The 13,733-nt window shown below is 42.5% G+C and overlaps 1 protein-coding gene across 6 annotated transcripts in view; it reads right to left on the bottom strand.

The window, feature by feature from the left end:
* Phactr4 (phosphatase and actin regulator 4) overlaps window positions 1–13,733 on the bottom strand; it is a 70,443-nt gene that overhangs the window by 43,343 nt on the left and 13,367 nt on the right. The window contains exon 1 of one of the 6 annotated variants that reach the window (XM_021651393.2): window positions 1,286–1,566. The exons of 4 other annotated variants lie outside the window; for them this stretch is intronic. In XM_021651393.2, the coding sequence (XP_021507068.1) occupies window positions 1,286–1,331 (46 nt within the window). In that variant the 5' untranslated portion in view covers window positions 1,332–1,566. Of the gene's footprint in view, window positions 1–1,285; window positions 1,567–13,733 lie in introns of those variants that run through there. One more of the 6 variants, XM_021651397.2, reaches the window with a different exon arrangement.

The following is a 13,733-nucleotide window of genomic DNA, read 5'->3' as shown; positions in this document are numbered from 1 at the left end:
TTTCTGTATATCCTTTTCTATAAAAGAATTTTTTTACTTTTTAAAAAGCAAAAAAGCTCAGTCTTTCTGAGCTGAGAAAGACTTAGCACAGTGACGAAGGGAAGCAAGTGAGTAGAGTCAAGTCTGCTCTGACTGGAGTCAAGTCTGTGACTGGGTGAGTATTTTATCACCACATGCCCAGTTATAGACACTTTCCCTGGAAAATCAGAAACTAAACTGCAACAAATGATGAGGCACATTTGAGGCATTACCTGCTGCCCAAACGTCTTTTCTTTAGTCACCATCACTTTTTATTTTATCTTACTGGTGTTTTTTAGACAGGGTCTCAGTATATAGCCCTGGCTAGCTTGGAACTTACTGTGTAGGCCAGGGCAGCCTAAAAGCAGAGATCCACCTGCCTCTGCCCACCACCATGCCCAGCTTAGACTTTTGATTTCTTGGGGGTGGGGGGTGGGGGGGTGGGGGGAAGAACGACAAACAAACAACAACAGAGTAAAGAGGCCTCCTGATGCTTCCTAAATCAAACTTGCCTTATACACTTTTTCCCTAAATAACACATTGTGCAGAAATAACTCCGACGCTTTCCCCTACTTTTCCCAATCTTCTTTTGAAAACCATCCCAGTTTATGATCGTCATCAAACACAACACCCTGCATAGGTAGGAGTATGTGCTTGCCGAGATGACGGACGACCTCATCACTTCTCATGTCCAACTCCAAGCCATACTCACAATTCTCAGCCCGTTCAGTCTGGCCCCCGGGACAACACCACTTCAAGAAGGTCAGACAGCAAAGAGTCTTATGAGGAGCAAACTCTTGTACCATGGAGAAAGCCCAGGACTCACTTGGAAAAGGTCTTACAAGTCTAAAATTCTTACTCCATCTTAAAAACGGTCCCACATTTAGAGATCAGCAGTTTTATTTCTAGAGCTCACACGTAACAATTGCCCGAACTTTCAGAACACCAGTAAGATACCTCTGATCTCTAAGCAACAGCTCCTATAACCTTTATTTTCTACAAAGGTAAGAAATTAATAAATAGGTAATTTTCTAGCAATATAATCTAAAAACAGAACTCCAGAATGCAAGTAAAACAAGACTGTGAGAGGTAAATGAATTTAACTGAGTAGAAACAACGTTAAAGTTTTCATTCATTTCTCACAAGCTTTTGTACTATGCCGAGGTCTTACATTCCGGTTCCTAAGAGACACCGACTTTGGCTGTAAATTGGCTGTAAACCTGCCTCTCCTGCCAAGACGTCTACTTTTCTGCCTTCCATTACTCACCAAGCGCATCTGGATGTACCGGTCTGGAGACATCAGCTTGTCCCATGATTACAACTGTCTTAGAAGTATCCCACAACAACACTGTCCAGACAACAGCAAACTTCTCTTAAAAGACCGAGCTACAGAAGGGACCAGCAGTCCTGTGTCACCGCCAACAGGAAACAGCATGAGATCTGGAGTTTCTGTTTTCCTCTGTCCCAGGCACTGGGTACTGTGGCTCCCACCAATGTCTTCACGCAGGCTCTCCTCGCACAGGAATGCCTGTCATTCCAGAGTGCACAGTGTGTAGAGCTCCAGTGCGGAAGGGGAGGAGCCAGTCAACCACATTCCGGCTGCCAGCAGCACAGCCCAAAAGCCCACACCTCCTTTTCCTGACTTTGAGCTTGGCTGGAAGCCTCAAGGCTCAAAGCCACAGAAGACAGGAAGCCTGTTCCAAAGGATAGCAAAGAAAGACCCTATCCATTTAATCACAGCAAACACCCCACACCATCAGCAAGGTTTGCAGTAACAGCTGAGTGCGGACAGGAGTCCACTTCAAAGGCACATTTTAGACACGGCCTTACTTGCGAAGTATCCAATTTTTCTAGAGCTTCTATGTTATATATGGATTAATATCTGTTGCCTCCCCATCTACCCACACTGTACAACAAAATCTGGCCTTCTCCTTCTTTTCTGGTGTGTGTGTGTGTGTGTGTGTGTGTGTGTGTGTGTTGGGGCTAGAGAGATGGTTCAGCAGTTAAGTTGCTCTTATTAGAGAGAATATGGGTTCCATTCCTAGCACCCACATGACGGTTCACACTGCATATAACTCCAGTTCCAGGGGATTCAACACTCTTTTCTGACCTCTGTGGGCACCAGGCATACAGAACACACACATACAGGCAAAACAGACACAAATAAAATACATATAAAATAAAATTAAAATAAATATATTAAAATAAATCATATATATATATATATATGAATCTCTGAAATGAAAATGTATTATTATTTACTCTCTGCTCCCTGTTTTGACAGTTTCATTTAGACTAGGCTGGCCTCAAGATGGACTATGTAGCCTTGAACTGCTGATCCTCCTGCCTCTACCTCCCAAGTGCTGGGATGTAGGCTGGCATCACAGGCTTGTACTACCAGATCTGGTTATGCAATGCTGGGGTGGAGGAGCCAGGGCACTAGACCAGCAACTGAGCTACATTTCCAACCCCTATTTATTTATTCCCCTATTTATTTATTTATTTATTTATTTAAAGGCAGGGTTTCTCTGTGTAGCCTTGGTTGTTCTAGACTCACTTTGTAGACCAGGTTGGCCTTGTACTCAGAAATCTGCCTACCTCTGCCTCCCTAAGTGCTGGGATTAAAGGTGTGTGGGACCATGTCCAGCTTCTGGCACCTATTTTAAAACACTTTTTATTACATTTATCTATCTATCTATCTATCTATCTATCTATCTATCTATCTATCTGTGTGCATGTGTGAGAGAGAGCACGCACATGCACACAGCTGTGAAGGTCAGGGAAGACTTCCTTCTTTTCTCCACGTGGATCCTGAGGTTGGAACTCAGATTGTGAAGCTTGGCAGCCAGGGCCGTTACCTGCAGAGCCATCCCAGTGGTCCCCAGCCCCTAACTTTCTGTGCTTATGTGTATGGTGTAGGTATGTGCATGTATGCAGAGGCTCATGTGGAACCAGTGGTTGGTTGATATTGGTCTGTCTTTCTCAATAGCTCCACTGATCTCTGTGCCCTGTGCTGGGTTAGCTGTATACAGGTCTTCATGCTTACACAGCAAGCACTGAGCCACCTACCCAGTCTTATTACCAGTTTTGATAGAGAAACAAACAGAAAGCCACAATGATAACAACAAAATGACTAACATGCTACAGCATAATAAAAGCAAAACCATAGAAACACTCTTTGGATACTTGCTGGTACTATTGTCTATCAATGACTATCTCACACTGTGTTAGAAGGCCTCCCTAATCATTCGTGCCAAGTCTTCACTGTGTTCTTCATTTGTATAAATTGTTCCTTTAGCCTAGAAGCTCTTTCTCAAACCCGGGCGGGGAGGATCTATCCACCTTTTTGTTTTGTTTTGTTTTGTTTTGTTTTGTTTTGTTTTTTCAATACAAGGTTTTTCCATGTAACAGAGCCCTGGCTGTCCTGGAACTGTACTGTAGACCAGGCTGAACTCATAAAGATCCACCTGCCTCTACCTCCAGAGTGCTGGGATTAAAGTGTGTGCCACCACCAATGGGCAATCTACCCACTCTTTAAGAACTGGCTCAGACTGGAAAGATGGCTCAGTGGTTAAGAGCGCTGTCTGCTCTTCCAAAGGACCTGGGTTCAATTCCCAGCATCCACATGGTGGCTCACAACTCTCTGTAACACCAGTTCCAACAGATCTGACACCTTCACACATTAATGTATAAAAAATAAAATAAAACAAATTATTTAAAAAGAAAAAAAAAAGAACTGGCTCAAATTTTGCTTCCTTGGTCAAACACTTTTGTTAGCCATGCAAATGTGGATTCCAATTATGATTTACCGAACATTGATTATGTGCCCAGCACTGTGTTGGCACCAAAAACAAGGTTTTACCCTAATCGCTTATAGTACTAGGAGCTATCACAGATATAATGAGCACATAAGCAACATGTAAATACACATGGGGTGGGAGGTAACAGGGCTAGATGAAGCCAGAGAAGGTAAAACAGTGAGAAAAAGGAACAAGCATCAAGAGACATTATTAGAAAGACAAAGAGCTGATTGCTGATTATCTGCCCCAACCAGCACTTGGGAGGTAGAGGCAGAAGGGACTAGGTTAGTGGTTCTCATCTTCCTGATGCTGTAACCCCTTAATAAAGTTCCTCATGGAGACTCCCAAACATAGAATTACAGATTTGCTACTTCATAACTGTAATCTTAGGTGACCCCAGTGAAAGGGTCATTTGATCCCTAAAGAGGTCATGACTCACAGGCTGAGAACCACAGGAGTAGGTTATAGTCTTGGTGTAGTCTAGGAATTCTGCATGGGCAGGAACCATGATGCATTCCTCCTTGCACTGACCACCAATACTTGATGTAAGGGCCTGGACCACAGTGCACATGCAGCAGGTCTCTAGCGACCTAAGCCTACTGCCCCTTGAGCACTCCACATGCTAGGCAAGCACTTAGCCACAGCCCCAGAAACAGGATTCATTCCAAGCTTTGCTTATGGAACCTAGAAGCAAAAGACAATGGACCTTCTGTAACACAGCATTCAGGTTGTGACAAGGTAAAGGCAGCCAGGTTATACAAAAAGACCCTGTTTCAAATGAAACAAGGCCATCAGGGCAAAGAGTATGAGCAATGGAAGAAAGAAAAAATGCGCAGGCAGACCATCAACTATTCTATCATTCCAAGTGACTGAGAGAGTTAAGAACTCCTCTTGGTGGGGTCAGGGGGAATGAAATGTTCATAATGAACTTTGAAAATTCATTCCTAGCTAGTGATGCACTTCTTGAATCTCAGCACTTGAGAGGCAGAGGTAAGTAAATGTTTTTCTTTTTTTAATACCGCATTTTTTGTTATTGTTTTATGTACACTGGTGTTTTGACTGCATGCATGTCTGTGTGAGGGTGTCAAATCCCCTGAAACAGGAGTTACAGACTATTGTGAACTGCCATGTGGGTGCTGGGAATCAAAATGGAGATATTTACTCAAGGAGTTGTGAGGATTAAATCAAGAGAAATACCTACAGCTCACTGGCCGGCCGGCCGGCCTAGCTGACCTGGGGAACCTTGGGTTCAGTAGGAGACTATGTCTCAAAAAATAAGACTGAGAGCAACAATCTGGGACATGGTGGCATTGGCCTTTAATCCCAGCACTGGGAAAGCAGAGGCAGGCAGGTCCCTGAGTTCAAGATTAACCTGGTCTATAAAGTAAGTTCCAGGACAGCCATAGCTTGCACAGAGAAATACTGTCTCCAAGTAACAACAACAAGAAAAGATAGAGGGCAGCAGATAAATAGAGCTGATGTCCCATTCTGGCACCTGCACAAGTACACTATACACACCACATACAAGATGGAGTGAGACAGCAGAAAAAGACACAACGCCAACTCTGGCCTCCAGATGCATGTACACTCATGTGAGTTTGCATCTGTGCCCACGCATGTATACCCGCACACAGGTGCTCACACACACAAGAAACATATATTCACATATACACTATACACAGACAAAACAATTACCATGAGCTACTACACAAGTAACTAAAATTATTGTCAAAGTCCCTTCCTGTTAAACCAATGATCTAACCAATGCAATATTCTGTTAGGGGAGGAAAAAAGGGCCAGGAAATGTTGGCCAGGGCAGTGACCACAGTGTACTTTCTATAATGATGCTAAGTCAATGCTTGCCAAACTAGGCAAAAAAAAAAAAAACAACAACAACAAAAAAAAAAAACCAAGTGATTTGTGTTATTAATAAACCTTACTAGCTACCAAATTTTTTCTACTCCATTATTTTTCATGAGCAGAATGTAGTTGTTTTTTATAGTTACAATGAAAGAGATTAAGAAGCCTTAGACTTTTAATGGAAAAAAAAAAAAGCTTTATGAAAATCACATGCAAGTGCCAGCTGAACTCTATTAAGGAACCAGGCGCTATCAATGATGTGTAGAAACCGGGCAGACAGACTCGAGGAGGACCCAGTGCAGGGTTGTGAAACGTGCTGAATGCTTCCTAATAGGCAGCACTTGCTGCTGGTGACTCAGAAAGATGAGGACTAATGACTGCTGCTGTCTTCCTTGTCTCGCTTTCATAACTCCTTACACCTCAGCTGGCTCCAAGGACATGAGACAGCATCGGCCCTCAATCACGTATCTGTGCGAATACTGCCTGCGCATAGCCATGGCACCTGAAAAAGTTATTCAGGAACTTCTAGCAAGGATTCAGGTTAAGGGGCATTCCTTTCCGGCTCATATGCAGAAGAATCCATCCTTTATCCTCTCTAAATAAAAAGTCTGAGTAATGAACACCTGGTGCCACAGTGAGTCAATGCTAACTCCTGCAAAATAACTAAGGATGACTATGTAAATGCTGTTTCTATCAAACTTGCTCCAGCTAGTAATGCAAGTGCACTCTGCTGTTTTCAGGTGTAAAATAGCCCTCCCTTTAAAATCTTCAAATTTTTAGAACCACAGGAAGAATGGGTAGTTGTATGTGATTAAAAATTTTCTCAGAACTTTTAAAATCAAAGAGAAAATTGTTTTGTAATACATATATCTTTGCTTCTAAATTTCATTTTAAAAAGCAGAGACAAATGTATTCATGCCTTAGGAACACCATCTCAGGAGATCAGAGGAAAGCTCTGACAACATGCACCCATGCTTATCTGTCACTGCTAAAAAGGCCAGTGTAATCCTACTTTTCTGAAAAACTTTGAGTGCTATGAATATATATGTATCCCAAATAACAGAACCTTCCAAGAAACAAGCTTGGTGATGTCATTTCAACCTAAAAACTGTTTCCTTAATGATGGAGCTTTAAATGAAACATGATCGCACCAGGAGGGGTGACTCAGAGCTTTAAGTTCTAGCAGTTGGAAGGTGAAGGCTGGTATAAGCCAGAGTGACACTTTATCTCATAAATAAGTGAATGAATGAATGAACAAATGAACAAATGAATGGCTAGCCAGGTAGTGGTGGGACATGCAATTAATCCCAGCACCCAGGAGGCAGAGGTAGGCAGATCTCTTGAGTTCAAGGCCAGCCTGGCCTACACAGTGAGTTCCAGGATAGCCAGGCTACACAGAGAAACCGTTTCGAAAAACAAAATTAAATAAATTAATAGGATCCACTAGCCATTAAGCACTCTGCTCAGATTCCCTGTTCCCTGGCTTAAGCACCAAGAACCTTAAGAACACTGCCTGTCTAAAAAGAAGAGCCACATGATGTTCAAATTCACCAAGAGAATCACCATAGAAATCCACTTCAGGCTTTTCTTACATGTGTATTTCTACAAAGGTTTAAGTAAAGCTGGCAAAATGGCTTGCCATGCAAACCAGGAGACCAGAGTTTCACCCTAGAGTCCACATAAAGGTATAGAAAAGAACTCACTCCACAAAGTTGTCTCCTGACCACCACATGGGTGCTGTGGCATGCACATCCCCATAACACACTAAATTAATACATAAATAACTTTATAAAGAAAGTTTAACTTAGAAGACTCGCCCTGTATATGGCAGCATCCTCCCAAGGGCTAGAGTCTTGGACTGAATGGAAGGCAGAAAGTGGACTGGTGAGGTGGCTCAGCAGGTAAAGGCACTTGCTGCTCTGCCTGAAGACCTGCATTCAATGCCCAGGGCCCACATGGTGGAAGGAGAGAAGAGACTCCAGTCAGTTCTCCTCTGACCTCCACAGACACACACCTGAAATACACACACACTCACATAATAAGAAATGAAATAAAGCTGGGCAGTGGTGGTGCACACCTTTAATTCTAGCACTCAGGAGGCAGAGGCAGGCGGATCTCTGAGTTTGAGGCCAGCCCAGTCTATAAAGTCCAGAACAGGCAGGGCTCTGTGTCTTGGGGGAAAAAAAAACTAAATAAACAAACAAATAAGTAAATACATGTAAGCACAAATTTTTACAGTAGAAAGCTCCAAGCATGACGACACACACACCTTTAATCACAGCACTCAGGCAGCAGAGGAAGGCACATACCCAGGAGGTTGACGCCAGACTGGTCTACACGGTGAGTTGCAGGCACTAGAGCCACACCATCTCCAATATCAAGCAGAGGGAAGCAGCACTCATCCTCCCTTGCTTCTTGGCTCATGCCAGGCAACCACTTCACATTCCTGCTACCGGGCCTTATCCCCGTTTCAACTGTCAACAAAACCCAATCCTTCTCCCTTGAAGTGCTTCTTTGGACACAAGAAGAACAGTTAAAAAAACCAATCTGTTGTGTTGATTTGCAGTGATGTGGGAAGAGTAAAGAGTGGGCTAAAGTATTCCTTTTTTCTTCTTCAAGACAAGGTCTCATGTACCCCAAGCTGTCCTTAAACTCCCTAAGAAACTGAAACTGACCTTTCACATGCTCAGTATATACAGTGGAGAACAGATCCAAAGGCTTGAGAATACCAGCTAAACCTTCTGCCAGCTGAGCTGCAACCCCAGCCCTGTATGTTATAGCTCATGCCCACTTAATGAGCACACACCATGCATGTCTTTCTGGGTCTGGGTTACCTCACTCAGGATGATCTTTTCTAGTTCCATCCATTTGCCTGCAAACTACATGATGTCTTTGTTTTTAAAAGCTGAGTAGTATTCCATTGTGTAAATGGACCATAGTTTCTCTATCAGTTCTTCAGTTGAGGGACATCTAGGTTGTTTCCAGTTTCTGGCTAATACAAATAAAGCTGCTATGAACATAGTTGAGCAAATGTCCTTGTTTTATGGTGGAGCATCTTTTGAGTACATGCCCAGGAGTGGTATAGCTGGCCTTGAGGTAGAACTATTCCCAATTTTCTAAGAAACCTCTAGATTTATTTCCAAAGCAGTTGCACAAGTTTGCACTTCCACCAACAATGGAAGAGTGTTTCTATTGCTCTACATCCTCCCCAGCATGTACTGTCACTTGAGTGTTTGATCTTGGCCATTCTGACAGGTATGAATCTGAGTCATTTTGATTTGCATTTCCCTGATGACTAAGGACTGGGAATTACTGACTTGGGTCAAATTTTCTTTTTCTTTTAAGAAAAACATTCTATAAATTCTGGGTCCAACAGAATCTGTGCAACATAACTTTAGAATTCAACATCTCTCTGTGTATATTTAGAACAAGAATTTTATACCTGTCTTCAGTTCTGTTCCTTTCTATAAATCCTCACGCCACAGCCTCCCACTGCTGAGATTACAGATGCATGTTTACAGTAGTTACAACAAATTTGTTCTCTGTGCTGGAGATCAAATCCATGTCCTTGTGTCTGTGAGGTGAGTGCTCTGTCACTGAAGCTCACATTCCTTCCCTTTCTAATTTGATTGATAAGTTCTCCTAAGACATTCTCAATTCTCTTCCTTCAGCCTTTGAAGTCTTAAGATTATAGATATGCGCCACCTTGGCCAGCTTCTATTTTCAACACAGGTCACAGTGACATTTAGAATATAAGTATACAGTCCTGGTAGCACCTGTATATAATCCAGGTACCTGGAAAGCTGAGTATCAAAAGATCCACCCAAAGGATCTGACCTTGCTGCTATTCTCACAACTCTCCCGCATCTACCCTCATCTTGAGTCCTGCTGGCCCTTGGCTCCTAAGCTGTGACACACGTTCTCCCTGATCTAACTCCCCCAGCCATTAACTGTTCTTTCCATTTATTCCTTCCTAAGCTGGCCAACTGCCATTCTTCAACATCTAGTACACATGATATTCTTAAATTGAATTCCTGGAAACTTTTCTTCCCTAAGTCTTCATTAAATACTTGTATTATGTAATCAAAGCTATCTTGACTGTTCTCTACCTAGTTGCGTATGTAGACTTTGCTGTAATCCTCTACTTACTCCTCGTTTTCTTGTTAGACTGCATTCCTTGCCAGTAGAAATGGTAGTAGTGGCTCTGGTCAGATCCCAGCTTGAGGAAGGGAGACTGCTGTGTGTTCAAGAGAAGCCTGGGCTTCACTGTGCATGCAGGTATATGAAGACCAGGGCTAGATACTGAGTATCTTCTCTGATTACTTCCCACCTTATTTTTTGGAGACCAAAAAGGAAAAGTTAAAATTGTCTTGATAATCTCAAAAAAAAGCATAATATACATCACACTATAGCATTCAAAAAGTACTTGGGAACCAGCAGATGGCTTAGTGGATAGAAAGGCTTGCTTCAGAAGGCTGATGATCTGACTCTCATTCCCAGAAACCACATGGGAAAAGGAGAGAATCAACTCTAGGCTCTCTTGACTTATATGAATTTAAATTATGAAATACACACAAGGCCTAGAAGTTAGGAGCACATAATAATCACCCATCAATTGTTTAAAAAGGAATGAGAAAGACAGCATAACTGAGATTATCTTGCTATGTGTAGGTTTCATGTTATTATAAATTAGCTCCCAAATGAGACAGGTTATTATAAATTAGTCTCCATGAGTTATATATTGTTATAAATCAGCTTGCACAGAGGCTTTCAGCTACTAATTTGCACGTGTGCATATGAATGCAGGCATGTGGGAGGCCAGAGGTGGATGCTGGGTGTATTCTTCGATCTCTCTCCACCTTATTCTTTCAGGCAAGTTCTCTCCCTGGGACCTGGAGCTCCCCAATTAGGCTAGATGGTTGGCCAGAGAGCCCCAGGCATATGCCTGTTGCTACCTCTCAGTGCAGGGATTACAACCACAAGCCACAAGTATGGATTCAGGGGGTTGAACTCAAGTCTTTACCCTCTGAGCTAAGTCCCTAGGCTCACAATTATTTTTAATTTACATAAAAAGTTAATTTTGTTTGACATTAATAATTCCAAACCTTTTCAACCCCAGCTCTTGGGAGGCAGAGGCAAGCAGATCTCTGTGAATTTAAGGACAACCTGGTCTACACAGTGAGTTCCAGGATAGCCAGGGCTGCTACACAGAGAAACCCTGTATCAAAACAAAAACAAAAAAACCAACCAGAAACAAACATTCCAAACCTCTTAAGAACTTAAACTGTATCTTTTCTTTGCGTGTGTATTCTGCATCCAAGTGAATATGGACATATGCATGTAGGCCACAGGTCAACACTGGGTATCCTTTCCAATCATGCTACAATTTATCTTTTGAGACTAGGTCTCACTGAAGCTGGAACTTGCTGATACAACTTTACAACTTTACTGGCTGGCTAGCAAGCCCAGATCAGCCTCTCTCCACCTGGTCAACCCTGGGACTGCCCAGGCCACTGCACTTGGCTTTCAGATGGTGTTAAAGATCTGAACTCAAGCTCTTATGCCTGCACAGTAAGCACTTTATGCAGGCCCTGAAACACTAGGCTAGTCTCTCCTTTTTCTCCTTCATGGCGGCTAGGGGGCAGTGTGCCAACTAAAATTTGTTGGAAGAATTAATAAATACAGTCCACTAAGTGTCCAACAACCCACCATTCACTACCTTTTGATTGAGGTTAGTATACTAACTAGCCTTCAAAAACCAATATTGAAATACATGAGCATATAGTGAGATTAGAAGCAGAAGCAGATGGCACACCTTTGTATATTCTTTGCTAAGTTAAACTATTCCTCTCTCTACGAATGTCTCTTCAGGGCTGGACAGAAGGCTCAGCAGTTAAGAACACCGGTTGTTCTTCCAGAGGAGGGGAGTTCAACTCCCAACACCCACATGGCAGCTCACAACCACCTGTAACTCCGGTCCCAGAGAATCTGACACCCTCTTCTGCCCTTTGAGAGCATCAGGCATGCCTGTGGTATACCGACATACCTGCAGACAAAACAGCCACAGCCATATACATAAAACATATCCTTAGACCTAAAACCAAAACAACCCCCCTAAAAACAAAAACAGAAATTTTATTTTACAATTAATACATTACTTATTAGTAGTAATTTTCCATGTGCTCGTATGTATATGTATGCACATGCCTGCATGGGTACACGTTTGTGCAGATTCATGTCAAAACCCAAGGACAATCTCATGTGCCACCATCCAGAATGCTGTCCATCTCCTTAGAATCAAGGTCTCACTGACTTAGACTCATCAATTAGGCTAGCCCCAAGGAACATCCTGTCTACCTCTCCAGCACTGGGTCCAAACACTCATCACTATGCCCAGCATTTTCAAGTGGCTTCCAGGAATACTTTACCAACTGACCATCCCCCAACCTGCCCTCCCTTCTTCGCTCCCTCCCTCCCTCTCTATCTATCATCTATCTGTTTGTCTATTTTTATATCTACCTATCTTTCTATCTACCCATTTCTTTCTATCCATCCATCCATCCATCCATCTATCTATCGTTTCTATCCACCAACTATCTATCTTGGTTTTTCATATGGAGAATCAATCTGTAGACCAGACTGTACTAGAATTCATTATTTATCTCAAGCGGCATCAAATTAGTGGCAATCCTCCTGCCTCAGCCTCCAGAATGCTGGGATTACAGGTGTGAGCCACCAAGCCAGGCATACATTATTCTTAAAGCGTATTATTCATGCCCTTTCAGTATTCAGTTTTTAATTTTTCTCTTGTGAGACAAAGTTTTAGATTAGCCCAAGCTATAACTAAACTCTGTCTCAAAAACAAAAAGATTGAGGCTGAAGAGATGGCTTAGTTGCTGAGAGCACTGGCTGCTCTTGGAGGACCCAGTATTCACATGGTGGCTCATAACATCCGTAACTCCAGGTCCAGGGGAGCCATCCAACACCCTCTTCTGGCCTCCCAAGGCACTGCACGCACACGGTGCACGTACTTACAAGCAGACAGGACAATACACAGGAAGTAAAAATAGACAAATTTTTAGAAAAGATTAGAAGAGCCAAGCATGGTGGTGTACATCTTTAATCACAGCTCTGAGGTAGAGGGATCGCTGAGTTCAAGGCCAGCCTGGCCTACAAAGCAAGTCTAGGACATCCAAGACTACAGAGAAACCCTGTCTTGAAAAACAACAACAACAACAACAAACAAACAAACAAAAAACTTGTGTTAGAGGACTGGGGTCCCAATGGTACAATGTTTACCTATCCCTGAACTCCTGTCCTTCTGCCTCTGCCTCCAGAGGCTGGAATTTCAGGTATTTGCCACCACATCTGGCTAGTGTACCAACCACCACACAAAGAAATTAAATCTCCCAGAAGAAATATATACAAAAAGAATTCATGTTCACTTTTGAGAAGTGGAATAGAGCAGTAGAAAGCTGCAGTCCTCTAAGTTCGTGCTCTTATAAGGTAAGGAGATAACAAGCTATTTACTATATATTAGTAAAGATGCTATTTCTAGACAAAACCATAAGGAGGCTTTAGTCCCAGTCCCAGGACTCTGCAGACTGAGGAGAGAGGATGATATGTGTTTGAAGTCAGCCTAAAATACCTTGTTTCAAACCAAAAACAAAAAGGAAGGAAGGAAGGAAGGAAGGAAGGAAGGAAGGAAGGAAGGAAGGAAGGAAGGAGAGAGAGAATGAAAGAAAGAGAAAGAGAGAAAGAAAGGAAGGAAGGCGAAAGAAAGAAAGAAAAAAGAAAGAAAAAAAGAAAGAAAGAAAAAAGAAAGAAAGAAAAAAAGGGGAAAAACCACACACACTACAGGAGAAAGATGAACTAACATTACTTTTAGTCTCATTTAATCTTAGAGGAATTTTTCTCCTACGCCTGAAGAACTGCAATTAAGTTCATGTTTCCTCCTCCTGTTTTTAGACAAGAAAGGCTGTATTGGCGACATACTTTGGCTTCCAGTGTTAACATAACATCATGAAAAATTTCCCATAAACTGAAACAAAGCTG

The sequence above is a fragment of the Meriones unguiculatus genome, chromosome 3 (genome assembly GCF_030254825.1).
Source record: "Meriones unguiculatus strain TT.TT164.6M chromosome 3, Bangor_MerUng_6.1, whole genome shotgun sequence".
NCBI lineage: Eukaryota > Metazoa > Chordata > Mammalia > Rodentia > Muridae > Meriones > Meriones unguiculatus.
Note: the sequence above shows the minus strand (reverse complement) of the source record. Positions and strands in the feature narration are given on the sequence as shown.